Raw genomic sequence first — 25127 nt, 5'->3', positions numbered from 1 at the left:
CTTGGAATCAGTAGGATTTACCTTACAGGGCTCTCAGTGTGTTTGCTGTATAAATGTTGACAGTTCAGTACATGTTGATAGGTTTTTTTGTTAAGGAGTTATAGTTACGGAAGTGCACATGAGAATCAGGATGTTTGTTTGATGTCTGGTAAGAAACTTGATCTGTTTAATGTTCAGGACTAGTTGGTGTGAACCAAGCTGTGCTGGCTTAAAGAGAAATATGCTCGTTTATGTGAGCTAGAGACCTGGCTTTATTATATCGAAGACAATTGAACAAGTAAATGATAAATGAACAAGTTGCCCAGAGAAGCTGTGGCTGCCCCATCCCTGGCAGTGCTCAAGGCCAGGTTGGACACAGGGGCTTGGAGCAAGCTGCTCTAGTGGAAGGTGTCCCTGTCCGTTGCAGGGGTTGGAACTGGATGAGCTGTAAGGTCCCTTCAGCCCAAAACAGTCTGGGATTCTATGATAACTATGTTCATGTGCTGAAACCATAGCAGTCACCCATATGCATGTAGTTTGCAGTAGACACCTCTCTTCCTTAACCCATCGTCATCTTGCTTCTGCTCACTCATGGATGGTTTCTCTCTGCCCTGTCAGTGAGTGTTGTGCGGTCCCTCAGTGCTTACCCAGTGAACAGCACTTGTGTGATTCTGATCTGGACACTCTCCCCTCCAATATACGTGGTAATGTCTTTTATTATTGAGTGGAAGAACCTTAACAAAGAAGAGGAGATGAAATGGGTGCGAGTTCCTCCAAATATCAGTAAATATTACATTTATGGTGAGTGTGCGCTGGAAAATAGAATATATTATGTTAATATGGAGCAGCAAAATGGGACATTACTGAGCTCTGTGATTCCTTTTCCCCCTCTCTGTTTCTGATTTATGATAAGGACCAGCAGAGCAATTCCTAATCAGCATTAGAGCACTGACTGTAAAGGATTGACTGCTGCATTTATAATCAGGTTAACAAAGACTGAAGCTCAGGAGCGTGTTCATTTTTTGACAATACAAAAAAAATCAGCTCTGGAATATTGAATACACTAGCTAATATCTAAGTTAATGTGTTCATTCCATTTGCATTTTGGCTTTAATCGTAAAAATTGTTACAATAGCTCCATAAAGGTGTTAATTCCATGGCAGAATAATACTATATTGTCCTGTATAGATTAATGTGTTTAATCTTCTGATATTAAAGTATGTATCTATAAAAGACAGCTTTCATTATTCCCTTCTGTGTGCTGATCTGAGCTCTGATACGTGACCAGAGCATCTGTGGAGGTGATTGTTTGAAAGTAGGATAATAGTTGTGATTCAGAAGGTTGATTTTCTCCTTCCAGATCACTTTATCCTGATTGAGAAGTACCAGTTCAGCCTGTATCCTGTGTTTGCTGGAGGAGTTGGCAAACCCAGAGCAACGGATCAGTTTACCAAAGGTGACATACAGGATCTTTCTCCACGTTCTTTATGAAATAGGAGCTTGTAAAAGTAACATTTAAATGCAGGAGAAGCCTCTATCTTACAAGAAAAACATGTCAGTTTTATTTATATTTGTATATGTATACATTGTCACTTTAATTATATTTGTAATTATAATTGTAATATAACTGTGTGTAATTATAATTGTAATATAACATAGAATCATAGAATCATAGAATAGTTAGGGTTGGAAAGGACCTAAAGATCATCCAGTTCCAACCCCCCTGCCATGGGCAGGGACACCTCACACTAAACCATCCCACCCAAGGCTTCATCCAACCTGGCCTTGAACACTGCCAGGGATGGAGCACTCACAGCCTCCCTGGGCAACCCATTCCAGTGTCTCACCACCCTAACAGGAAAGAATTTCCTCCTTATCTCCAATCTAAACTTCCCCTGTTTCAGTTTTAACCCGTTACCCCTTGTCCTGTCACTACAGTCCCTGACGAAGAGTCCCTCCCCAGCATCCCTATAGGCCCCCTTCAGATACTGGAAGGCTGCTATGAGGTCTCCCCGCAGCCTTCTCTTCTCCAGGCTGAACAGCCCCAACTTCCTCAGCCTGTCTTCATACGGGAGGTGCTCCAGTCCCCTGATCATCCTCGTGGCCTCCTCTGGACTTGTTCCAGCAGTTTCATGTCCTTTTTATATTGAGGACACCAGAACTGCACACAATGCTCCAGGTGAGGTCTCACAAGAGCAGAGTAGAGGGGCAGGATCACCTCCTTCGCCCTGCTGGTAACTATGGACAATGATTTAGATGCAAACTACTTGTACACAAACAATTTGACTGCATTATTAACTGAATCCCTTTAATTTCCAGCTGGATATGAAAATGAGAACAATGCCAACCTCTATGTGGTTCTGCCAATAGTCATTTCAACCTCAGTTTTGTTGCTTGGAGCACTGCTGATTTCACACCAAAGGTGGGTTGTTCATTGTCATCTCAAAAGCCCAGAGGCCTTCAGAAGAAGGTGATGCAGCTTAGGGGATGCCTCAGTGCTGAACTGGTGGGCAGGATATTTCTGGGGAAAGCTAGGGATTATTTACGCATATTTTTGATGTACTGTACTGAAAGGCAGTGAACTGTGGAATACAGCACCCAGAATTGAGTGCGGTCTTGTTACCTTGTGAAAATGTCATTGTCACAGTGCTCTGGATAAATAAAACTGCACAGATTCCTTTTCTGACACAGCAGAGGGGAATGAGAGCAGTACAGAGAGTATGAGACCAGTACCAACTCCAGGATTTACCTCATGTTTCAGAATGAAGAAGCTGTTTTGGGAAGATGTTCCAAACCCCAAGAACTGCTCCTGGGCACAAGGAGTTAATTTTCAGAAGGTATGTATTTCTCTAGTGATGCCTTTTCCCCCACCCCACTGCTCTGACTGCTGTTGGGTAGACCAGACCCTGCCTGATCTACTGCATGAAGCCACTTGAGCTTCTGAAGTTACCAGTGCAGCACTTCACTTTGCTGTAGAGAGCTGACATCTGGAACCAGGCCAGGACCAGAGACTGACGTCTCTTTTGAATGTAGCTGGTGTTTAAATTTCAGGGCAATCACTAAATCAGTTGCAGAATCCCATGGATGTAGTGCTTGTGCACCTCAGCGAGTGCCACGAGTGTATCAAAGGCCAAATTCTTTGCTGGGATAAACTGCCTGTGATTCGGGCGCTGTGGTGGTTCGTAGTCTTCATGTGGGCTTAGCAGTAGACTAAGCTTCTCACGGTCCCAGCATCCAACATTGTGCAATCACTGAGATAATAATCCAAATTCAGGCCTGTTATTTCTAAAAGAGCATCTAATGGCAGAAGATTTTTCAGGTATTTAAATTGCATTCCCCAATGAAGGTTTCTTTTTCTCATCTTTTATTTCATAGCATGATTTCAGTTGGAAGGGACCTTAAAGCTCATCCAGCTCCAACCCCTGCCATGGGCAGGGATACCTTCCACTAGAGAGGTTGCTCCAAGCCCCTGTGTCCAACCTGGCCTTGGACACTGCCAGGGATGGGGCAGCCACAGCTTCTCTGGGCACCCTGTGCCAGCGCCTCAGCACCCTCACAGGGAAGAGCTTCTGCCTAAGAGCTCACCTCAGTCTCCCCTCGGGCAGGTTCAAGCCATTCCCCTTGGCCTGTCCCTACAGGCCCTTGTCCAAAGCCCCTCTCCAGGTTTCCTGGAGCCCCTTTAGGCACTGGAGCTGCTTTAAGGTCTTCTTTTAAGGAGCCTTCTCTTCTCCAGGCTGAACCAGCCCAGCTCTCTCAGCCTTTCATTTCATTTATGAGAGAATGGACATTCTTTGAAGTCTGATCATGATCAGTGCCTGCTGAACCACTGGGCCAGCTTTCAGGTTTTCTGTGCAGAGCTGTTAGAAGACTGTTATATTTCTATTCAGCAGACAGGAAGCACAGAAGCAACATGGAGTTGTTTAAATATGAGTCCTGGAAGTAACTTGGTCAAAAATCTAAAATGCCCTTGAAAAAATTAGAAGCAAAACCAAGCCCAGTTTGTCACTTGCACAGGCGGAAGCACTGACTTTGGATTTGGTGGTTTTAACTTTTCTTTGCTGTTCTGCAGACTTGCAAAGGGCTGAATCCTTTCAAACGCTAGTTCTCAGAAGGAGTTGGGAGAGCCCAGCCCTTCCTAGGATGCAGCCCAGGAAGCAGAGACATCAGATTGGTTTGGAATTTATCCAGCTTGAGTGCAAGATCTGCCCAGTTACAGCTACCAACTCCACTTGAAAGTAGTTTCTTGTTCTAATTGAGTGTTTGTTCTAATCGAGAGTCAGCTTGGGAGTTTCCACTGACTCCAGGCACATCAAAGTGATCAAATCTCTATTCACACAAGTACTTCGTTGTCCCATTATGGTCTTTTGAGCTTTTTGTATGCATTTGGGTGTAGCAGCAACTCAGAGAATGCAGAAACTGGGTGTGTTTTGTGCCTTACTGAGCTTTTTATTTGCTTGCTTTTTCCTGGAAATACCAATGTGCGTGTTATTTATACAGCTTCTTCATTTGCTATCATCTAAACATGCAGCCAGCCCAGTGCAGGTGCCTGAATAATCTCTGACATTTTATCTGTACTTGAAAAAGAGGCCAGAAATCCTAAAGGAAGATGTAATTTTGGTGGTAGGTGGAAGGAGTCTGTGAATAGATCTCAATTGCAGGGGTATGAGTAGCACCAGCACAACTGTATTTGTCTGATCTTCATGTATAGCAAAAGGAGTTCATGACAATCCTCATTGTCCCCACCTGCAGAGGGGCATGAAGTTCACATGCTGGATTTAGCACATTGGAAATGATTCTCTTTACTGACTGGTTGAGCTGAAATAAGGGTATTAAAGTTGATGAAGTTCTAACTAGGAAGGGAGGGTGAAGCTGACACCCTGGTGATCCCACTCCATATCCATATGCCTGGCCCCATAATAGTGGGGAAAAAATGATGGAAGATGAAAGGAAGTGAAGTTTGACATGCTTTTTGACAGCTTGTCTAGTAGGACGCACGCCTCTTCCATGCATTGTACTAACCCCACTGGGAAATATTAACTGCACCCAACGCACAGGGCCTTTCCTCAGGTTGGCATCTCTCCCTCATGAGTGTCCAAGGCTGGCACATGTTCTTTGAAACCGTTTTTTTGGAGCCAGATCCTGCTTTTTTGTATGTGTGGATGGAAGTTCCTGGACAAAAAGCAGTGTACAGCTCACATGTGATATTTTTATTCAGCTGTGATAAGCACTGATTACATAAATAGCCTTTATACCACTGCTGGGAACTTCTGATGTCATTCCGAAGGCATTTGATGTGAAACTCCTGTCTTGTCCCAGTACACAGCCATATTAAATCATCTGATCCTTACTCTGTATATTCAATATCTCACATTTGGTACTCCAGAACTGCATCTGTAGACTATTTTATCCTGATTGTATTGCTCGCAGCAGCAAGATGGTGTTTAAGGTCCCTTCCAACCCAAACCATTCTATGAACCTATGAATCCTAATCTAAACCAGGCAGGTCTTGCATCTAGACTCCGTCTGGCAAGCCTTTACATGTATGCATAATGTCAAAAATCATAAAAATTCCTCTTATCTGCTCAATAAAATAGTAATGTTTTAGTCTCCTGTACTGTTGGAGAGATGACTTAAACACAACTACAGATATTATTGTACAGGGAAATTAATACTAAACTTGCAAAGACTCACATGTATCTAAATTATCCTGCTGTGTCCATCAGCTAATCTGCAATGTGTGGAGTTCAATGTATGGGAAAGTTCAAATCTGGTCATGGCAGAATTAGGCCAGTAGCATATTTTGATATATCTGTGTTTAGCAGCTGGAGTGCAAAGTAATTCTGACCTGAACCCAGCTCAGGCTTCCAGCTCAGAGGTAGCCTGGGGCTTCCGAGACAAATACAGCTTAAACCCTAGAGTGAGCAGGAGAGCAAAATACAGCCTTGTTTGACATTCCTGGGTTGGTTGGATCTCGTTTCATCTGCTGGGCAAAGTTTGGGAGCTGGTGACCCAAGACTGACTTTTCCAAAGTATGGAGCTATTTTGCCTGTTGTTTAACACAGTTGGTGTCCAGATTATATTGCACATGCTTCTGCTATGGAAATCCAGCACTGTTCTCCCAGTTTACTAAGTAGTTGTGAGATGAAAGAGTTCTACATCTTCTCAGGACATTGGAATATGTGTTTTACTGGATTAAATACCGGATTAAATACCTGACATGTTTTAAAAAGTGATGTGACACGTTTTAAGAAGAGATGGTGGCCTTTGCCAAGCAGCACATCTGCCTCTGAATGGAATGTATTTAATCCTTGCAGGCAGTATTATCTATCTTTGTGTTTTCTGTGCATTTGTAAGAGCAGATACTAGTGCTGGTGTGAAGGAGCACACAGGTTTTGGGAGGAATAGAAACCATCTCTGTTGAAGATAAACTGGATGCTGCTTGTAGGAGGGCAGGTCTATTGGAAGGAAATGTGGGGGTTTGGTTGTTAAAAGCTTCCTTTTAACAGACAGGAGGGAGATTGAGATGAGCTCTTGGGCAGTTTTTGTCTGTGAGGGTGCTGAGGCGCTGGCACAGGGTGCCCAGAGAAGCTGTGGCTGCCCCATCCCTGGCAGTGCTCAAGGCCAGGTTGGACACAGGGGCTTGGAGCAAGCTACTCCAGTGGAAGGGGTCCCTGCCCGTGGCAGGGGTTGGAACTGGATGAGCTTTAAGGTTCCTTCCAACACAAACCAGGCTGGGACTCTGTGATTCCTGTTAATATGTGTCTCCTGTTTGGAAATGTCATTGGGGGCAATCAGTATACACTGGTTGGCTGTGGTTGTGTCAGTGTCAATGCAGAGCAACCCTGAGAGAGAAGATCACTTTCACCAGACAATACCAGTTACGATTATTACAGCCTGGTGTATACAGATAGTAGAAACCGACATCTTATTTCAGTAGCCTGATAATGTTATATGCAGTTACTGACATCATTTTGAAGAGGAGAGATTCCAGTGCACGATTGGTTTCAGTGTAGGAAGATGATGGACTTGTGAGCAGCAAGTACCAGAGCAGTTAGACACCAGCTCATCAGCTTTGCCAAATGAGGGCATAGGTGCTACCAATAGCTAGTCTAGACTAAAGCTAGGAGAGGTAGTATAGACTCTTCTATAATTGCAGACTAGTCTAAGTATTTTGACATGTTTCTAGTTGTTTTGGCAGCTTTCCTGCTGTAGAACATGGTTTGCTAATACACACAGAAACTGTTTCTATCTATTTGGTTTGCCTTGAATTCATTAGCAAATACAAGGTTTTCAAGTGAATTCGCCTCTGTAGCTAGGAGACCCACTTCATGCTGTTGTATGTTTTATGTGCATATATACTAGGTAGTAGTAAAGCACACGTTTCTCCAAAATAAATGTGTGTTTCTCTTTGTGCAGTTCTAACCTACAGCTCCTGTTCTGATGAGAATGCTCTAAAAATGCTATAGAAAGGCTGAATTTGACCCCAAATATATAATCCTAGCAGGGAAAGTTCGTTTAGTTGACAAGTAAATGATGAAGTCTATGGGTTATACAACCTAAATAAGAAGCCAGGGATGTTTAAGGGTACGCTTAATACAGGGTAAGCAGAACACTTGCTTTGCAGCACTTGACACACCAACAGCTTCTCATGTCTTTGTCTTGTCCTTGGTCTTTACTTACACACAGAAATAAAGAGAAGAGGACAATGTGGTTTAGAGGATTTTCAGCAATATGCTCATACTAAAGCTATGGGAGGGTTTGTCTGTGATTCTTTACATTAATAGCTTAATCCTGAACTAAGACTGAGCATTAAAATCTATCTTCTCTTCTAGCCTGAAACTTTTGAGCATCTTTTCATCAAGCACCCCGAAGCAATGTCATTTGAGCCTCTTCTTCTGGAACCAGCAATAGTGCTAGAAGACATCACTGTCACTGAAGTCTTGAAAAAGGAAGACTCTCAAGACTTTTTAGTCATTGATTCCATGTTTACACCACAAGACTCTGCACGTGACTCTGCTTGCTCCAGCAGCCATTTCCATAGTAGCAGCTTCTCTGAGAGCTCCCACAATGGCCAAAGCAGTACAGAAGTGACAGGGGAGTCTGATATTAAATACGCTACTGTCCTCAGTAGCTCCAGATTAAGTGGGCTTTATGAACACAAAGTGAGGCCAAGAAGTTGCTTTGATAGATGCCTCTTAGCTGAAGACTCCTCAGCTACAGGCTCCTTCTCAAGCAGCCCCTGGGTGGTGGGAAACGGGGCATTTCTGGTACTCCCTGATGCTCCCATCAGGCAGCCCAAGACTCTCTCCCTGTCCCTCATCTCTTCAGAGGGATTTTCAGAGCCTTCAGATCATGATGATGCTTTCCCAGATGGAGACAGCCCTGAGCAGAGCTTGTGTTACCTGGGAATAACGTCACTGGGAAAAAGGGAGAATGACATTTTCTTAACAGACAGCTCTGGAGTGATGTGTCAGTTGCATGCAATGGATCTGCTCCAGGATGGGGGGGTTCTGCAGCACACACCACCTCATTTAAATGCCTTTATCCAAAGTAGCCTTCAGTACAAAGTCATCATGCCATACATGCCACAGTTCCAGATGACTGCAGCAAAGGTGCAGGAGAGCACGGAGAAGACCTCTGAAGTCACCACGCCATGACTTGATGCACTTAATGGTATTTCAGGGGTTGGTATGTTCTCCTGGTTTCCCTTTGCTGACTTGTTGCAGGAGTTCTCCTGATTCGAAGCTGGGTAACTGGTTCTGTATTTGAGTGCCAGGGTTTTAGCAGGAAGAAGTTCCATTTCTTCACCTATTTTTCAAATGGGGGGCCTTGCTTTGGGGGTTTGTTTGTGTTCAAACTAGCCTCTGGTGCCATAATCTCTGTGTCAATGCCTGTCAGGTGTATGTGCGAGCACTCCAGTGAAGAACTGCACTTGGAACTGGACTCAATGCCATGGACATTCAGGTGAAAGGACTGGATGTGATCACAATGGACTTGTGTTTTCCATAGCAGAGTGTGTCTGTTGGCAGCACAGATACACACACACACATTTCTTCTCTCCTCAAACATCACAGCAAACTGTCCTGAAAGAGATTGTTCTTGGTTTAGGGTTTGCTTTGGGATCTCAAGGGTGAGACAGGAAGGAGTGAGCTAACATGGAGGTTGAAATATGTACATGTGAGGTGGTTTTTTTGGGAGGGAAAGCTGGAATGAGTCATTTCCCTGGGAACGATTTGTGACACTGAGTGCAACAGGGTGAGTTGACCTGGATGCGGTGCAGACTCCAGGCTACGATACACTTAAGCTGGTGGGAAATGGATGCACTGTACAAATACCAAACATAATCGTTAGGCTTTTTTCCTCCCAGATCCTGATGTATTTATTGCTGAGCTGACATGTGGGTTAAACAGAGCTTGTGAATACACAAATGGTCCCCATGAAAAAGCAGTGGGAACACTGTGTTTCAGCTGCTGGAAGGGAGGCCCTGATCAAGGACAGCTAACCTGTGGCTGCTGTTAGAGCATCTCTTTTAAAGTGAATTGAAAATACTCATCATCAGCATCAAAGAGCATCATGAGGTCAGAGGAAAGAATCAAAACTCTTGTGGCTGCCTTAATTGTGGGGTGTTATCCAGGTAAAACCATGTACTTGGAAGTAAAATGTCCATGTTCTTGTTGTTGAGCATGGGATTCTAGTACAAATGGTACTGCTGCCAAGCTAACATCATTTCCAACCCCCTTTCCTAAGAGCCTGCAGTGACAAAGGCAGTGGTTTGATCCTGTATTTTTGATCTGTGGTGAGCTGTTCTGTCTGCATGGACTTGGAGACATCACTTTGCCTTCACAAGCCGTGTGCTGCTCAGCTGGAAAGCTTCAGGTGGGAGGAAAACCGCATCTTGCATCTGAGATGTATTTTCTGGGATGAGCAGGTAAAGAAACTACACTTGTTGGAAAGCCAAGTATATCTTTTTCTACTTGATAGTAAATATTTTTGTAGACTAAAGAGCTATTTTGAGGAGCTAAGGAAGATGAATATATTCTGTATTCCAAAGCTAAATTCATGGAAAACTTACATAGGTACTTAAACCCAAAAGGGCAAACCCCAGCAATGATGGTACATGGTAGGAGAGGCGTGGAAACACTGAGTATTAGTGGTAAGAAATCCTAAGGAGCAGAAGGGACCACAGCAAGTGTGTGTCTGCACTTTGGAGTTAAGCTGAACTTTTCCAAAGCCCCCACTGCTCTTACTGAATGTGACACAGATCCAATGTACTTGTTCTGGAGCTGTTGTGTGGGATTAAAACCTCTTTTGTGTGAGTGACCAGACATCGTTGTCACTTGAAAATAGGCTTGGAAGCTGCGGGGACAAACCAGAAGGTTCCTGAAGAGTCCCAGCAGCAAAGCTGTGGTCGGCACCCAGGTGAATGCTGAGCTTGGAACTCATCTCAGAACAGAACTTCCCTCCTGCTGGCATGTGAATCTGACCTGATGCAACCTCTGTGGTCCCATGATTCCCCTGGGAATGGGATCAGGTGCTGGATTCTGCCTCTCCTGATGGCTTGTCCACCGGATCCAGCATCCCCTGAAGGTGTGGGGAGGCTGGTGTAGCTTGGCTGCCCCCACACTGTGCCAGCTAATGCCACAGGGGATCCCTTGTGGTGTAACCAAATTTGGGGTGGAAGTCCTGGATCTGGGCACATCAGCCTTCTCCTCTTGCTAGCCTGGGGTGCAGAGTAATGGGAGCCACTGAAACATAGTTGTGTGAGAGCTGGAGACTGCAAGAATAAATGTGGGGTTCACCATCAGGTTTGAGCTTTCTTTAATTGCAGTGTCCAGAAAAGATACTTGGTTGTGTTTGAAGAACATCAATCTCCAAGAAATTAAAAGCTCGCATTGATTTTACCATACCAAATCCTTATCCAGTGCCTCTGTGAGGACAGGAGGACCATGAACCACAGGAATGATCAGAACCAGGGAAGTCTTTCCTGGGAAGAGGCAGGAGTTCATCTCTCCCCCATCACGCAGGACTCTGATGTGCCTCTGAGCTAATGGGAGAAGAGCGTTCACAGCCTTGGTGTTCCTCAGCTGTGCTGGAGGATTCTGTATTAACAAAGCAGTGCAGAATGTCTCCCTTAGGGAAGCGGGTGGATATCCAGCTATTCCCACCTCTGGAAGCCTGGCCTGTCCTCCTGGGTGCCTCTGCCATCTCACTGTGGGGTTATCATGGCCAGTGCCAGTGGTGCTCCTTAGACACACAAATTGACCTGGTATTTACAAAACCCCTGCTGTCCACGTAAGAAATACTGCAAATGTTACCTGATCCCTTGTGCTTCAGCAAAACCAAAAGGTTTTAAGTGTAATTACTGTGGAATCAAGCAATTTAATCCCTTGGGTAGTTCTGCCTTTCCTGAAGCAGACTCCAGGCCGTATCCCCAATCCCAGTGTCTGACAGTGCAGGTGAACCCGGTCCTGACAGCAGGAAGGGCAGGATACAGCTGTGTGGGTTTGTTCAATAAAGCACTTCCTGGAGCAGGCTTCCAGTCTGGCATTTGCATTCCTGTGGAATGGACACTCAGTCTGCTCCTTACCTCTCTGCTCTTGTAGAAAGCCAAAATCTGCATATCCTGAATCCACCATCTGCTGCTGCCTGCCCTTTCCCAGGCTCCAATTACAGTTTCGGCTCCTGTGGGCAGTGTCTGCCTTTGGGAAAGGGAGTGAAGAGCTGCGGTGAGTTACCACATGCTTTCCTCACGTATTTTAACCCTCAGCTTCAGGTCATTCCCTTGTTTAACAAAGCCAAGTAGTTCCCACATCATGCTGGGTAACTGGTTCATTCCATGTTCACAGCAGCCTCCTTTTGCTGGGCAGCTGATGCACTTGATTTACACAGGAGCCAAACCACATTTGCTTATTCCTGGGTGCAGGGGATGGTGCCTGGGCAGAGGCACTCTGCAAGGTTGATGTTGGAGCGTGGCTTTCCCTGTCTGGTGCTCTGTTGCATGGAAAGGGCTGGAGCAGTGTGCGCCTGGCCAGTGCTGAGCTGCTTCCTTGTGTTCAGGATTGGATTGGGGTGGGTGGATGCTCAAAACCCAGTTCCCCCTCTATGTACTGGAGACACACTCCATCCATGGCAGCGGAGTTCTGCTTGTGGCAGTAGTTTGAGCACTGGTTTTTAAGGGTAGATATGTCATTCTGAAGTGTACAGGAGTTCTGAATGCTGCACAGCAATTACACCTGCAGCACAACCCCTTCTCAGGCACAGCTATAGAAACAAAGACTGGTTTGGGTTGGAAGGGACCTTAAAGCTCATCCAGTTTCAACCCCAGAGCAGAGCTCACAGCATCTCCGTGGCCTCCTCTGGACGGCTGCATTCCCAAAGCCTCAGTGGCAGGGTTGTGGCTCTCCCAGCAGAGCACTGCACTGCTGGCACACAGCTTTGGGAGCACCAGTAGCACCCACAAGAACAACCCCCCTTCCATAAGAGCCAAACTGGAAACGGCAGCACCTTCAGGGCTGGAGTCCCACTTGGGTTTGGCAGGTGTCCTTCTGTTCACTAATTATGCTAAACAAAGGCAAAGTGAATTGTCTGTGTGAGGCTCTAATTAGAACCCATCAGGAGCTGCTTATGCAAGGGCTGTCATCAGCAATGCAGGGAGAGACACTGAGAACCTCTCTTCAGGAGAGCTGAAAGTCACTCTTGATGGCTTAGGAAATAACGCGGTGTCCTGCTGCTGGGGAATGAATGGGAAAACAAATGATGAAGAGAGATGAAGGAAAGGAGATCCTGGGGGGGCTTTTCATGTCGATGGAAAGCCATGGACAGGGAGGTCTCTGGGCTGTGTGGAGCCTGTGTGTGATAAAGGTCACACCTCTCTTTGTAGTCTGGCTGTAATGAAGTGTCTTGTCCTGCCTTTCCTGTCACCAGCAAGGTGCAGCACCTCTTTACATGGCCCTGGATGGGTCCAATCTGCTTGCAGATGAAGCCCTTTTCCTATCACCAAAATGACTTTAAAACCATCTATTTATGCCTTCAAACGTGAGCACAGCACTGAGGACTGGCACCAACCAAGGAACCTTCTGCTCCTACTTGTAGAGAGAAAATCAGCATTGAAACCAGCAGCTTGTCACAAGCCTCTGGTGTGATGGGAAGCAGAATGGGTGTAATGGGGAAGCCACGAACAGCCTCACTGCTAATTCTCCCAAATCAAAGCTGGCAGTGCTGGGAGCCGCAGACTCTGGCTGCAACCTGTGCTGGAAGGAAACACTTGGAGCCTTATTTCAAGCTTTAAATGATGATTAAAGATCTGGGCCAGAAGAGCCTGGCACCGACATAATTATTTAGTCTTCTGCCTGCCTAATGTCAGAAGGGAGCTGCAGAACCTGATGCTGTTTTGCTGGAACAGCTTGTCATCCCTCTGCTTTGGTGGTGGGCCATGAAAACACCAGCTGAGGAGCTGCTCCTCCCCAGGCGGGGGCTTGGGGGTTTCTTTTGGTTTCAATCTGTGGGATTTGGGAATGGGCTCTGAAAAGACATCATTTTATTTGCTTCTTATAACTGTGGGTCCCCTTTGCTCTTTCTCTGATCAGTGGGAATGACCCACCAGTGCGCACTTGAGCCCAGAAGGCTGAGAGAGCTGGGCTGGGTCAGCCTGGAGAAGAGAAGGCTCCTGAAGGGGAGACCTGAGAGCAGCTCCAGTGCCTGAAGGGGCTGCAGGAAACCTCGAGAGGGCAAACCCCCATGGCAGGGGGCTGGAACTGGATGAGCTTTAATGTCCCTTTCAACACAAACCAATCTGGGATTCTATGATATGATAACCCTACAGATCACGTAGCTGCCTCCTTCAGCTAGTGTTATTGATGGACCAGGAGCTGCTGCTCAGGGTTGCTCATGGGGCTGACACAGAGCAGTGTCCTCAGGGAAGGTGTTTGGGCTTCAACAGCCAACACCACTGTGCAAACGCTGTGTGTCCACAGCCCTGCTGTCAGTGGCTGTGGGTTGCTGAGGGTGCTGGTGCATGAGATGCAGCTTCCTTGGTCTGCACTCTGCCGTTGTGGGTTTCTCTGTGTGTGCAAGCAGAGGCAATGACAATAAAGGAGATGAGAAGGAGTGAAGAAAACTGCCTTATAAAGAACATTGTGAGAGATGGGACTGGGTGCTGCACGCAGCTCTGAGCCAGCCGGAGGACACGGCTCACAGCAGACAGCTACAACTGCTCTGTGCCCTATTTACCAAGTATAGTGACCTGGAAAAGGAAAAGCAGAAGGTTGACTCAAATCAGAGAAAGACTGTGATTCCTAAGGGGAATGATGTCATCAGCCAAGATGAACAACTGGGAAGAAGGATGAGAAGCATGGGAGTGCTACAGGCCAGCGTGGAGGGAATGTTCATCATGTGCTGAATTTGTCTCAGGGAAACCACTGCATTGTACAGCTCTATTGTAGCCCTTAGGCAGTTTGGAGCCATCCATTCTGCTCAGAACACATGGAGAGCTGAAGAGAAGTGTGAAGTAGCAGGGACCTGTCATCCAGATGCCTTAAGGACTTCCAACCAAGAGGAATTTCACAGGCCAGGTCACAGGCATTCACCTAGACTCAGACTTGCAGATTGAGACTGGGAAAGGGAGGCTGAAGTCTGGAAGAAGCTTCCATTTTCTCCCGTGCAGCAGTGCAAAAGGTGGGTGAATGCTGTATGTGCCTCCTGCTCCCTGCACAGTGCCTCTGCTGTGGTTCTCCTTGTTTTTCTTGGTGGGAAAAGAGAGTAAATCCTTTTGCAATGTGAGAAGTGGAGAGCCCTGACCAGCCTCACCTGGGCCATGCCCCACAGGCCCTGCCTCAGGGGCTCTAATTTCAGCCCTCCTGTGGGTTGTGCTGGTTGGTGTTTGTGTTTCTATCACAGCTTTACATGGTCCCTTTTGATCCCAGTCTCTGGGCTGGCTTCAGCTCAGCTCTCTCTCATTGTGATGGACCTGCCTGGCAATCACTGGGATGTGTCTCCTCCAGTTACTGCCATTGGAGCTGATCCAGGGAAAGCATTACTGTCCCCAGCACCCTGGGATGGAGGCTTGGAAGTCTGCCTGGAGGAATGGTGAGGTCTGTGTTAGGACAAACCAGGCATAAATCTCATACAGTGCAATAGCTGGCGGGGTTTTTTAGCTCTCTTGGTGATCTTCCCTAAGCAGCTATAAGGAAATGGTGTGCAGAATAAACCATTTGGGTGAGCATATATCCAGCTTGGGTGGGGGATTTGGAAGTATCCTGACAGGAATAGTACTGTGTGAACAGAATCACGGAATAACAGAGGTGGGGAGGGACTTCTGGACGCTGTTTAGTCCAACCCCATGCTTAAAGCCGGGTCAGCAAGGGCAGGCTGCCCAGGGCTGTGTCCAGTTGGGATCTGATACCTGAATAAGGTATAATAACGGAGAACTGGTGGTGCAGGAATCATCACTTGGGATTTCCACAACACATGTGGGAAGCAAAAGGCCATTTGAGAGAATGGGTTGAATCTTCATAGAAATCTGTGGTTGTAGCTATTTGTTGAGGGTAAATGATGTTAAACCTGTCTGAGCCTTTAGGACTTGTTTCAAAGTAAACCTGTTTTTCTATTCCATGTAAAATGTTGATGCTTAATTAAATGAAGTGGCTGGATTCCTGGCACTTTATAACTCTCATTCTTCATTTGTTAGGAAATGCTGGATTTTGTGATGTCAGGACTTCATTTCTTCTGTCTGTTTCGTGTATGACTTGTGATCAGATCAGTTTATCCGACGGAACTTTGGCAGGCGCTCTCATCAGATAGCTACAGGGCCCTTCCAGCCTCAGCTCTTATGCAAGCGAAGAGCTGAAAAACATTGTTAGTGGCTGTACTTTCACGGGATTCATCCACATGGAGCCGCCAGGCCAGGCCTCCCTCCCACAGCTCTGTAAACTGGGCTGGATGCATCAGCACTGGGCGCGCGCCAGTGAGTGCTCGCTGTGAGGATGGGAGTTATTCAGAGCCTGTTTCCCTGCGTGCCAGCTCTGCCCTTGAGCTCCGTTTCCCTCTCTGACCCTCGCAGGGGTTGGGATGCTCATGAGGGGCTCTGTGCAGTCAATCAGTGCCGTGTCTGACAGCCCTGTCAGTCGGTACTGGGTGGTTGAGGGGGAGGAAGAGGAGGGAAGCGCCTGCACGGAGCAGCGTGTGAGAGCTGCAGCGCTCCAAGTGACAGACGCGTCCTTCCTTCTCTGAGCTCTGCCTGGAAAAAGCCCTGCTTTGTTCTGCTCTCCCTGCTAAAACCAATTCCAAACAAGGCGCAAAATCCACCTTCCTGCTGGGGTTTTCCCGTTCATTTTACAGCTGTCCCAGGGCTCAGAATTCCCCCATTCCCTAAAGCCCAGTCTATAGAGAAAACCAGGAGTCTGCGTCATCTCAACCTCACCTCCCTGCAAGTGCTGCAGTGCTACTTCTGCACTGAAATACTCTTGTCTTTAAGCAGAATGTTCTGGTTTTCAAACTTATTCCATAAGAAGAACACATCCACAGAGTAATCCCCACTGGCTTTATGCTGTGACAAAGCCTTTCATGCCACCACTGCTTCCCACCTCCTGATGTCCGGACCACTGCAGGCTACACCTGCATGCTGGGTTAGAAATGAGAAATTCCCGTTTTTAAGAAGTCCATTGTATTTTAGAGGGGTTTAAAATGAACAAGCTTCAGGGGTTTGGTTTTACCGCTCTTTTCATATGGAAAACCAGCTGGTCTTTTCTAAGGAAGCCAGTCTGGGTGGTGGGGCTGTCTGGATTGCTGGATTTATCTCTCTATGTGCCTGATTTGGGAATCAATAGCAGTCTTCTCATCCACTTGTGAGGAAAAGGACTTACAAACAGCCTCCCAATGAACTGAAGGGACGGCAAGTGTCCCCTTCACAGCACAGCTCACTGTTCCGTGCACTTATCCCAAACAGGTTTCTAATGCTACCAGGATGCTAAGGAGGGATGAAATGCCTGCCCTGCACCTTGTCCCTCCTGCTCAGTCTGTCTTCCCTCAGCTCTTGAAAGCAACAATTCTACTGCTGGTGTTAAATGTGGTGGGTGAATTGCATTGCCTGATGCCAGGAGCACAGAAGCATCTGTTATACCCCACTTAATTCCCCTCTATTTGATATATATGAGCTGCAGTGTATATATTCAGCTGCAGTGGAAGGACAGAGGAGGGAGCACAAGCACTCATTAATCCTGGAGAATGAATTAATTCATTGATCTCAGGGTATTCAGGGCATTTATTTCCTCCCTGGTTTCCATATTGTTCTGTTCATCTCCTGGCAGCCTGCAGCCTCCCATCAGTTTTCCCCGGAATTCCTTTCTCTGGTACCAAGACCTTCATGGAAGAGGAAGAAGATGACAAAGCTGTTCGGGATTGATGAACCAAAGGCACAGAGGAAGGAAGACAATGATGCAGGAGGCACTGGCCACCTTCTCTGCTTGAATGCCAAGAAAGGGAACAAAGCCAGAGGACTGTGTGAAATACCACAGAACAGGAACCAGCTTCTCAGTGGAAGCTCTGGGGCTGTGCTGCCTGCTGGGGGATGCTGGTGGGCACAGGAACCCCAGGATCTGCGAAACCTTCCTGCTTGCGATGTCCTTTGTGGTGGGTCCTCAACCGGTCAACCAACAAAGAAGAGATGGGAGAGAAGTCATTTCCCCTTAGAGACAGAACCATTTTCCTCTCTCTTGGCAGTGGAGTAAATGCTGTGCTCCCCTTCACTTCCCCATGGTTTTAGCATCTCTAATACCAGCCATCCTCATTCAAAACACATTTGCTTTTACTCCCTCTCTAGTTTAATGGGAAACACATCTTCTTCTTACTGTTTTGACAGTACCTCACTGAAGCCATTTATTCTATTCTGTACAAGCTCTCCTACCACATTTATCACCAAAATATGAGTGCATTAAGCAGAATGAGTAACATCTGCCAGGTTAGTGTTTTTCTGTCTCCTTAGGGAAAAAATATGGATGCAATAGCATCCATTGGTAAGAGGGACTTTCCCCCACCTTTTTAAATGCACATTGCTCTGTTTTCTTTACAGTAGAGAAAGTAGAGCCCAAGAAAGGTACAGTTTACATGGAGCAATAATTGGTGACACATTTATGAATGATATCTATGTCTTGGTTCATTCTATATCCTTGGATTTGATCCTCAGACAGTTCTACTTTCTGGCCTCAAAGCTCCACCATCCAGCAGTAATGGAGGTGTTGGCAATACTCAGCATCTTACTGAGCAGCTTTTTTGGCTATGGTGGGTTTGCAGCACAGAGGATTTGGAAGGTGAGGACCCTGCACTTGGTTTTGTTTTATGAGGAACTTGAGTCCAGGATGGTTCCTGGAGCTGCTGGGGTGATGCGATGCAATGTCCTGGGTACCAGCTGGAGTTTCTGATGTGCCCTGAGCTTCCTTCCCACCTGCTGCACATTGCTGTAGTTCAGCTGAGAGAGGATGAAGGCCTGAAGAACTGCAGTCACACACCAGAATGGGACAGGAATGGTAAGAAGGCAATTTTCCATCCTGGAAATTTTTAGCCTTTTCCATCCATGGAAAGGATGGAAAGCATCACTCAGACTGGTAAATGAGAGCTCATTGTGAACAGTGCATCCAGAAATGCCCCTGAGTTGCCGCATTACTGACCACTCGTGCATCATCTCTGCATTATTGGCACGTAAGTGTTCACCATCTGTCTGTCCACTGACGGGGATGTGACCTTGTAAGGGGAAGGTCCAGGAGTGGAGGAAGACAGCCCCATTTCAGTGAAATGGTTGTCCCTTTCAGAAAGCATCCAAAGCCTCATAGTGTATTATCCTGCCAGCTCCTGTATGGAAGGCTGTGCGATCCCAGGATTAAAAGTTTAAGTGTGAAGTGACTCTGGAGAATGAGAACAGATGCCTCTCTCCTACCTTCTGAGAGGAGGAGCCCAGTTCATCACTACCAGTAAAATGACTTCATCTCCATGCCTTGGCCTCAATATGTGCTAAGCTGCGAAGAATGTCACCTTCAGAGAGATGTGCTTGGAGGTGGCCTTTGGGCAGCTTCTCTGTGGCCTCACAGGAATGAGGAGGTTTGGCCATGAACTGGCTAAGCTGATGTACTAGGCGGTAAAGGGGCTCAAGATAGTTGGTTAGCATTCAAGGACCGCTTCTTCCAAGCTCAGGATCGGAGTGTCCCAATGAGTAGGAAGTCAAGTAAGGGATCTAGGAGACCGGCGTGGTTAAACAAGGAGCTGCTGGGCAAACTCAAGTGGAAAAGGAGAATCTATGGATTATGGAAGGAGGGGCTGGCCGCTTGGGAGGAATATAGGACAGTTGTTAGAGGATGTAGGGAGGCAATTAGGACAGCTAAGGCCTCCTTGGAACTCAATCTTGCTAGTCGGGTTAAAGACAATAGAAAGGGCTTCTTCAAATACATAGCAAATAAAACTAAAACAAGAGGCAATATAGGCCCACTGCTGAACGAAGTGGGTACCCTGGAGACAGAGGATATAAAGAAGGCAGAGGTGCTGAATGCCTTCTTTGCCTCTGTCTTTACTCCTGCAGACTCTCCCCGAGGGCCCCGGATTTCTATAGCCCCAGAAGGAGTCAGGACAAAGGAGGAGTTTGCTTTGGTAGATGAGGATTGGGTTAGGGATCAGCTATGCAAACTGGACATCTGTAAATCGATGGGTCCGGATGGAATGCACCCACGGGTGCTGAGGGAGCTGGCGGAGGTCATTGCTAGGCCACTTTCCATCATCTTTGGTAAGTCGTGGGAAATGGGCGAGGTGCCTGAGGATTGGCGGATGGCAAAGGTCACACCAATCTATAAGAAGGGCAAGAAGGAGGACCCGGGTAATTATAGACCGGTCAGCCTTACCTCCATCCCTGGAAAGATGATGGAACAACTTATTCTTGACTCCATCACTAGGCATATCAAGGATGAGGGGGTCATTAAGAACAGCCAACATGGTTTTATGAGGGGGAAGTCATGTATGACCAACCTTATAGCCTTCTATGAGGAAGTGACTAGGTGGAGGGATGATGGTAGAGCGGTAGATGTAGTTTTTCTTGATTTCAGTAAGGCATTTGATACTGTCTCCCACAGCATCCTCATAGATAAGCTGAGGAAGTGTGGGCTTGACGATCAAGTAGTGAGGTGGATCGAGAACTGGTTGAAAGGAAGAAGGCAGAGAGTTGTGGTCAATGGCGCAGAATCTAGCTGGAGGTCTGTGACTAGTGGAGTTCCTCAGGGGTCGGTGCTGGGACCGGTGCTGTTTAATATTTTCATCAATGACCTGGATGAGGGAACTGAGTGCACCCTCAGCAAGTTTGCTGATGACACAAAACTGGGAGGAGTGGCTGACACACCAGAGGACTGTGCTGCCATTCAGCGAGACCTGGACAGGCTGGAGAGTTGGGCGGGGAGAAACTGGATGAAATTTAACAAGGGCAAGTGTAGAGTCTTGCATCTGGGGAAGAACAACCCCATGTACCAGTACAGGTTGGGGGTTGACCTGCTGGAAAGTAGTGAAGGGGAAAGGGACCTGGGGGTCCTGGTGGATAGGAGGATGACCATGAGCCAGCAATGTGCTCTTGTGGCCAAGAAGGCAAATGGCATCTTAGGGTGCATTAGAAAGGGAGTGGTTAGTAGGTCAAGAGAGGTTCTCCTCCCCCTCTACTCAGCCTTGGTGAGGCCGCATCTGGAATATTGCGTCCAGTTCTGGGCCCCTCTGTTCAAGAAGGACAGGGAATTGCTTGAAGGAGTCCAGCGCAGAGCCACAAAGATGATTAAGGGAGTGGAACATCTCCCTTATGAGGAGAGGCTGAGGGAGCTGGGTCTCTTTAGCTTGCAAAAGAGGAGACTGAGGGGTGACCTCATCAATGTTTACAAATATGTGAAGGGTAGGTGTCAGGATGATGGAGCTAGGCTTTTTTCAGTGATATCCAGTGATAGGACAAGGGGCAGTGGGTGTAAACTGGAGCATAGGAGGTTCCATGTGAACATCAGGAAAAACTTCTTTACTGTAAGAGTGACAGAGCACTGGAACAGGTTGCCCAGGGGGGTTGTGGAGTCTCCTATGTTGGAGATATTCAAGGCCCGCCTGGACAAGTTCCTGTGTGATGTACTGTAGGTTACCCTGCTCTTGCAGGGGGGTTGGACTAGATGATCTTTTTAGGTCCCTTCCAACCCTTGGGATTCTGTGATTCTGTGATTCTGTGATGTGGCACAAGTGGGAATACAGGGTTTGCCTGACTATTGCATGTTTGAGAGTTACAGATGACAACAGCACTAATTAAACAGTATTGGTGACTGTAAGTCACAACCTCTTCACAAGGCTGGCAGGATATCAGTCACATTCATGGGAATTCAGTCCTTTTGGATGTTTAGAGCTTGCCGATAGCGAGAAGTCTGTGCGCATGGCTGGTATTTGGTAAATATTGGTCCAGCAGTGCAAGAGCAGGAAGCTTTGCAGCTTACAGTGTTCAGTTCTAGCGCAGATCATGAGTGCTTTGGGTCGGTGGAACATAATGCCATGGATGACTTCTTGAAGTTGACTTGGCAGATTCAGCTGAGGAAGATAAGAATTACACAGCCTGTGATATGATCACAGGATGAGCTTGAAGGAGTTTCTTCATCTCATCCTCCCTGTATCAGCCTTTGCTACCAGTGTTTTTGTTTCCAAGAGGATGTCAGAGGGCTGTGAGGAGAGGAGGATCATTTGAGGCTACTGCTGCAGCAAGCTACCACGCAGCAGTACAACCAGGTCCTCCTGTCAGGGTGAAGCACTTCTGTCTGTTGTTAGGCTTTGGAACCTCATCAGTGTTTGTGAATAGTTGGCTGTATCAGGATTACTGCTATTCCTTATTGCCAGGGAGTTAAAAGATAGTATGTGCTGCCTGAGGGCTGGGGGGCACTAAGAGCAAGGTGTTAGTTTTCCTGGCCTTGTAGCCTAGAAGATAAGGGTTTCCTGTCATAAGTGTGTGGTGCTTATAGATAAGAAACAGCTCTACAAAAGGCTCCACACGCAACAACTGGGGATTTGTCAGCCTAAGCCACAGAGATTTCATCTAGAATCCAGAGAAGAGCTGCTGAACCTAACAAGCTGAGCATCCTTGTACATCAGATTTCTTACACGACTCTCTGACCAAGGCAGCATTCATGGAGGAAGGGGATCACCTTGCTTCTACTCACTGCTCCTTCCTGCTTCTGAAATGCTACAAATGGTTCTGCAACCCAAATTTTGGGAAAGGGATTGGCATGTTTAGAGAGGCCTAGAAAAATTGTAAAAATGTGTAAAGAGAGAAGAAAATGCCATGTATAATCAATGTGGAGAGCTGGATCTACTTGGCTTATCAAACAGTGGATTAAGCAGTGACTTTATTAGCATGTCAAATACTCCAAGTGTTTGGTTTAGCAGGGGAAGGCGTAAGAACCGCTGCTTGAAAGCTGAGGTCAGTCAAGTTCAAATTGGGGTGTTAAGTACATATTTTACTGCTGGCAATGAGCAACCAGAGGAGGAGCATTCTGCTAAGTGGTGCGTTCTCTGACCTACCTCCTGACCCAGGATGGGAGACTTTGGGAGAGAGGCTTTAGTCAGATACACAGGGCTGAGCAGCAGGAAACTGGTGAAATTAAAAGCCTATGAAGTACAGGTCAGACCAGGTCTGGTGCTGGTCCAGCTTGCCTCTTCTGGAGGCAATTGGGACCCATGTGCCTTATTCTTTCCCAAAAGAACATCCTTCACATGACAAAACTGAAGGTGTTCTACCCAAGGGTGAGGCTTGGGGCAGGATTGGTCTGTGTCCATCCTTGTCAGTGTATGGGGCTGTGAGCCACCCCAGTGCATTCAGACCCACAGTGCCACCCTGAGCAGGGTTGCAGAGGCTCACAGCCCCATTCCAAGGAGGGTGCCTGCAGACACTGCCACACAGGCTGCTTTGGCTGCTGCTGCTTTGCACCAGGGTGAACCATCCCAGGAGAGCTGCTCAGTAAAGGTATGGCACTAAGTTACCTTCTTCTGCAGGACTGGATGTGCTCACAGGGGCAAAAGCCTTGCTGGTTGCTCTGCAAGGTGAGCTCCTCTTCCTGCCCAACCTCAGCCCCTGGCGCCTTGCTTTAGTGTGAGACGACGAAGTTCAGCTCCTGTAACCAAACATAAGCATAGTCACACATCCAACCATGACATTGGTAAAAGGTATCCAAGCTAGTGGTGCAAATCTTTCTTTTTGGGGACTTTGGGATGGGCTAGTACATGTCTGGAGAGGTCTTTAGCTGGCGAAGGAAAGGATGAGGTGATAAGTTGTAACAGTGCAAAACATTGCAGAGACTGCTTTTCAGCTGCTTTAACAACTCTGGCACTACAGCATCATGTATCCATGGAGGCTGCTTTTCTTCATTGCAATATGAAGTAATGAAGGCAACACAGTATATACCCACATCGTCATTTGAATTACAACTATTAGCAGCCTGACACTTGCTTTACACTACATGCACAGAGATAAATTTGCCCTTATTTGAGAGAAGGGAAAATTATAATTTATTCATAATTAGTTTTCTGTATTGTGTATGCAGAAGGAAACTTCTCTATATTATAGAACTCCGTCAAGCAGTTATCAGCTCTTAGCTTTACCACAACGTAACTGAACAGCTCTACAGCCTTTCCCCCCCCTCTCTTTATGATTATATGGTACAAAACTTTCATTCAATATTGTTCCTTTACACTGCACTGCATAAAGAGTGGTTTATCTGGATCTGGTATGGTCAGTACGGGGGGCAGGTGGGATACTAGGCTATGGGGTGGTACTTGAGCGAAGTTACAACACAGCAGCCTTGTGTTCGGTTTTCAGAGGCTGTGGTCATTAACCAAGGGTCTCTGTGTCATCCACAAATAAAGAGTTTAACTCTTAATTTAAACAGTTCCATAATGAATACATTTTATGTTGCATTCAGGATTCTGAGGTTTTGGCACTTGGAGAGGGTTCATTAAGCTTTTAAAAGGCTTTATAAAGCTTTAAAAGGCTGCTCTGCGGCCACAGAGACTAGAAACGTCCTCTTTTAAATTGTGAATTAAGTCCTTCACATCGTTACTCCAGTAACTTGGCTTTTGATGGAGACATCAAACACGCTCATCGCCGCTGGGATCAAACAGAAGCTCCTACAAAACCATATAAAATGAGTTATCTTCCACATCATGGGTGTTTCTGGATGGTGAGACCATGCAGCAGCTTTAGCGTGCTGAGGTGAGCGTTTTGCTCTAACACATGTAAGAGAAGCAGCTGAGTGTTGGCCAGCATGGCCAGGTTACGCCAGTGGCTCAGGTGTGTGTTGGTGCCTAAATACCTTCCAGTGGCTCCTCTGTCAGGCTGTGGTATGCTCTATGCCTTCCTTTGGGTGCGGAGGGCAGTGTTTTGTACGGCAGCTCCTCAAAGCTCCATGAATCACAGAATGGACCGGGTTGGAAAAGACCTTTGAGATCACAAAGTCCATCCGTGCCCAGCCCTGCCAAGGCCACCCCTGCCCCATGGCACTGAGGCCTCGTCTCCACGCTGTGTGAGCACTTGCAGGGCCGGTGCCTGCAGCCCTGCCCTGGGCAGCCTGTTCCAATGCCTGAGCACCCTCTGGGGCAGGAATTGTTCCTCAGCTCCATCTAAACCTGCCCTGGGGCAGCTTGAGGCCGGTTCCTCTTGTCCCATCCCTTGTGCCCTGGGAGCAGAGCCCAGCCCCTCCTGGCTCCATCCTCCTGTCAGGCACTTGTAGGGAGCCATCAGGTCCCCCCTGAGCCTTCTCTCCACACTGAACAGTCCCCGCTCTGCCCCTGTTGATGCAGCGATAATAAACCGGCTTCTTGCCTTACCCTGGGCACCCTGCAGCAGCACGGCTGCTGCCCAAACCCGCTCAGCGAGGCCCCGAGGGTGCCTGCCCGTCCCGGAAGGCTGAGGCGCGGGGGATGCCCCCTCATGGCTCCCGCAGCGAGCAGCGCTGGGCCCAGGCTCCCGCCCGGGCCAGGCCCGCCGCTTCCACAGCGCTCTCCCGGCGGCCGCTGCGGGTCTACCGGGCCGCGGGTCCGGCCCGCCCCATGGCCGCCCCTCCGGCCGCCCCGCCCGGCGGGCGGGCAGCGGGCGCTGAGGCGAGCCCGCCCCGCGCCCA

General features: G+C 47.4%; 1 protein-coding gene and 1 long non-coding RNA gene across 5 annotated transcripts in view; one reads left to right on the top strand and one right to left on the bottom strand.

Annotated features, from left to right (window-relative positions):
- LEPR (leptin receptor) overlaps positions 1 to 10783 on the top strand; it is a 38686-nt gene extending 27903 nt beyond the window's left edge. For 2 of the 3 annotated variants that reach the window (XM_065673110.1, XM_065673109.1), the window contains exons 15-19: positions 598 to 780; positions 1340 to 1435; positions 2299 to 2401; positions 2741 to 2816; positions 7812 to 10783. In XM_065673110.1, coding sequence (XP_065529182.1) covers positions 598 to 780; positions 1340 to 1435; positions 2299 to 2401; positions 2741 to 2816; positions 7812 to 8636 — 1283 coding nt within the window. In that variant the 3' untranslated portion in view covers positions 8637 to 10783. Of the gene's footprint in view, positions 1 to 597; positions 781 to 1339; positions 1436 to 2298; positions 2402 to 2673; positions 2817 to 7811 lie in introns of those variants that run through there. The other variant, XM_065673111.1, reaches the window with a different exon arrangement.
- Positions 10781 to 25048, bottom strand: LOC136011401 (uncharacterized). 2 transcript variants are annotated; one of them, XR_010611364.1, is made up of 4 exons: positions 24835 to 25048; positions 22993 to 23123; positions 11567 to 11678; positions 10781 to 11223 (listed from the first exon to the last, which is right to left on the bottom strand). It is a non-coding gene; the product is annotated as an uncharacterized LOC136011401 (long non-coding RNA). The 2 variants fall into 2 exon arrangements; XR_010611365.1 differs by having other exon boundaries at positions 10781 to 11078.
- Between the last annotated feature and the right edge of the window lie 79 nt (positions 25049 to 25127).

The sequence above is a fragment of the Lathamus discolor genome, chromosome 3 (assembly GCF_037157495.1).
Source record: "Lathamus discolor isolate bLatDis1 chromosome 3, bLatDis1.hap1, whole genome shotgun sequence".
Classification (NCBI taxonomy): Eukaryota; Metazoa; Chordata; class Aves; order Psittaciformes; family Psittacidae; genus Lathamus; species Lathamus discolor.
This window is presented reverse-complemented; position numbering and strand designations above follow the sequence as displayed.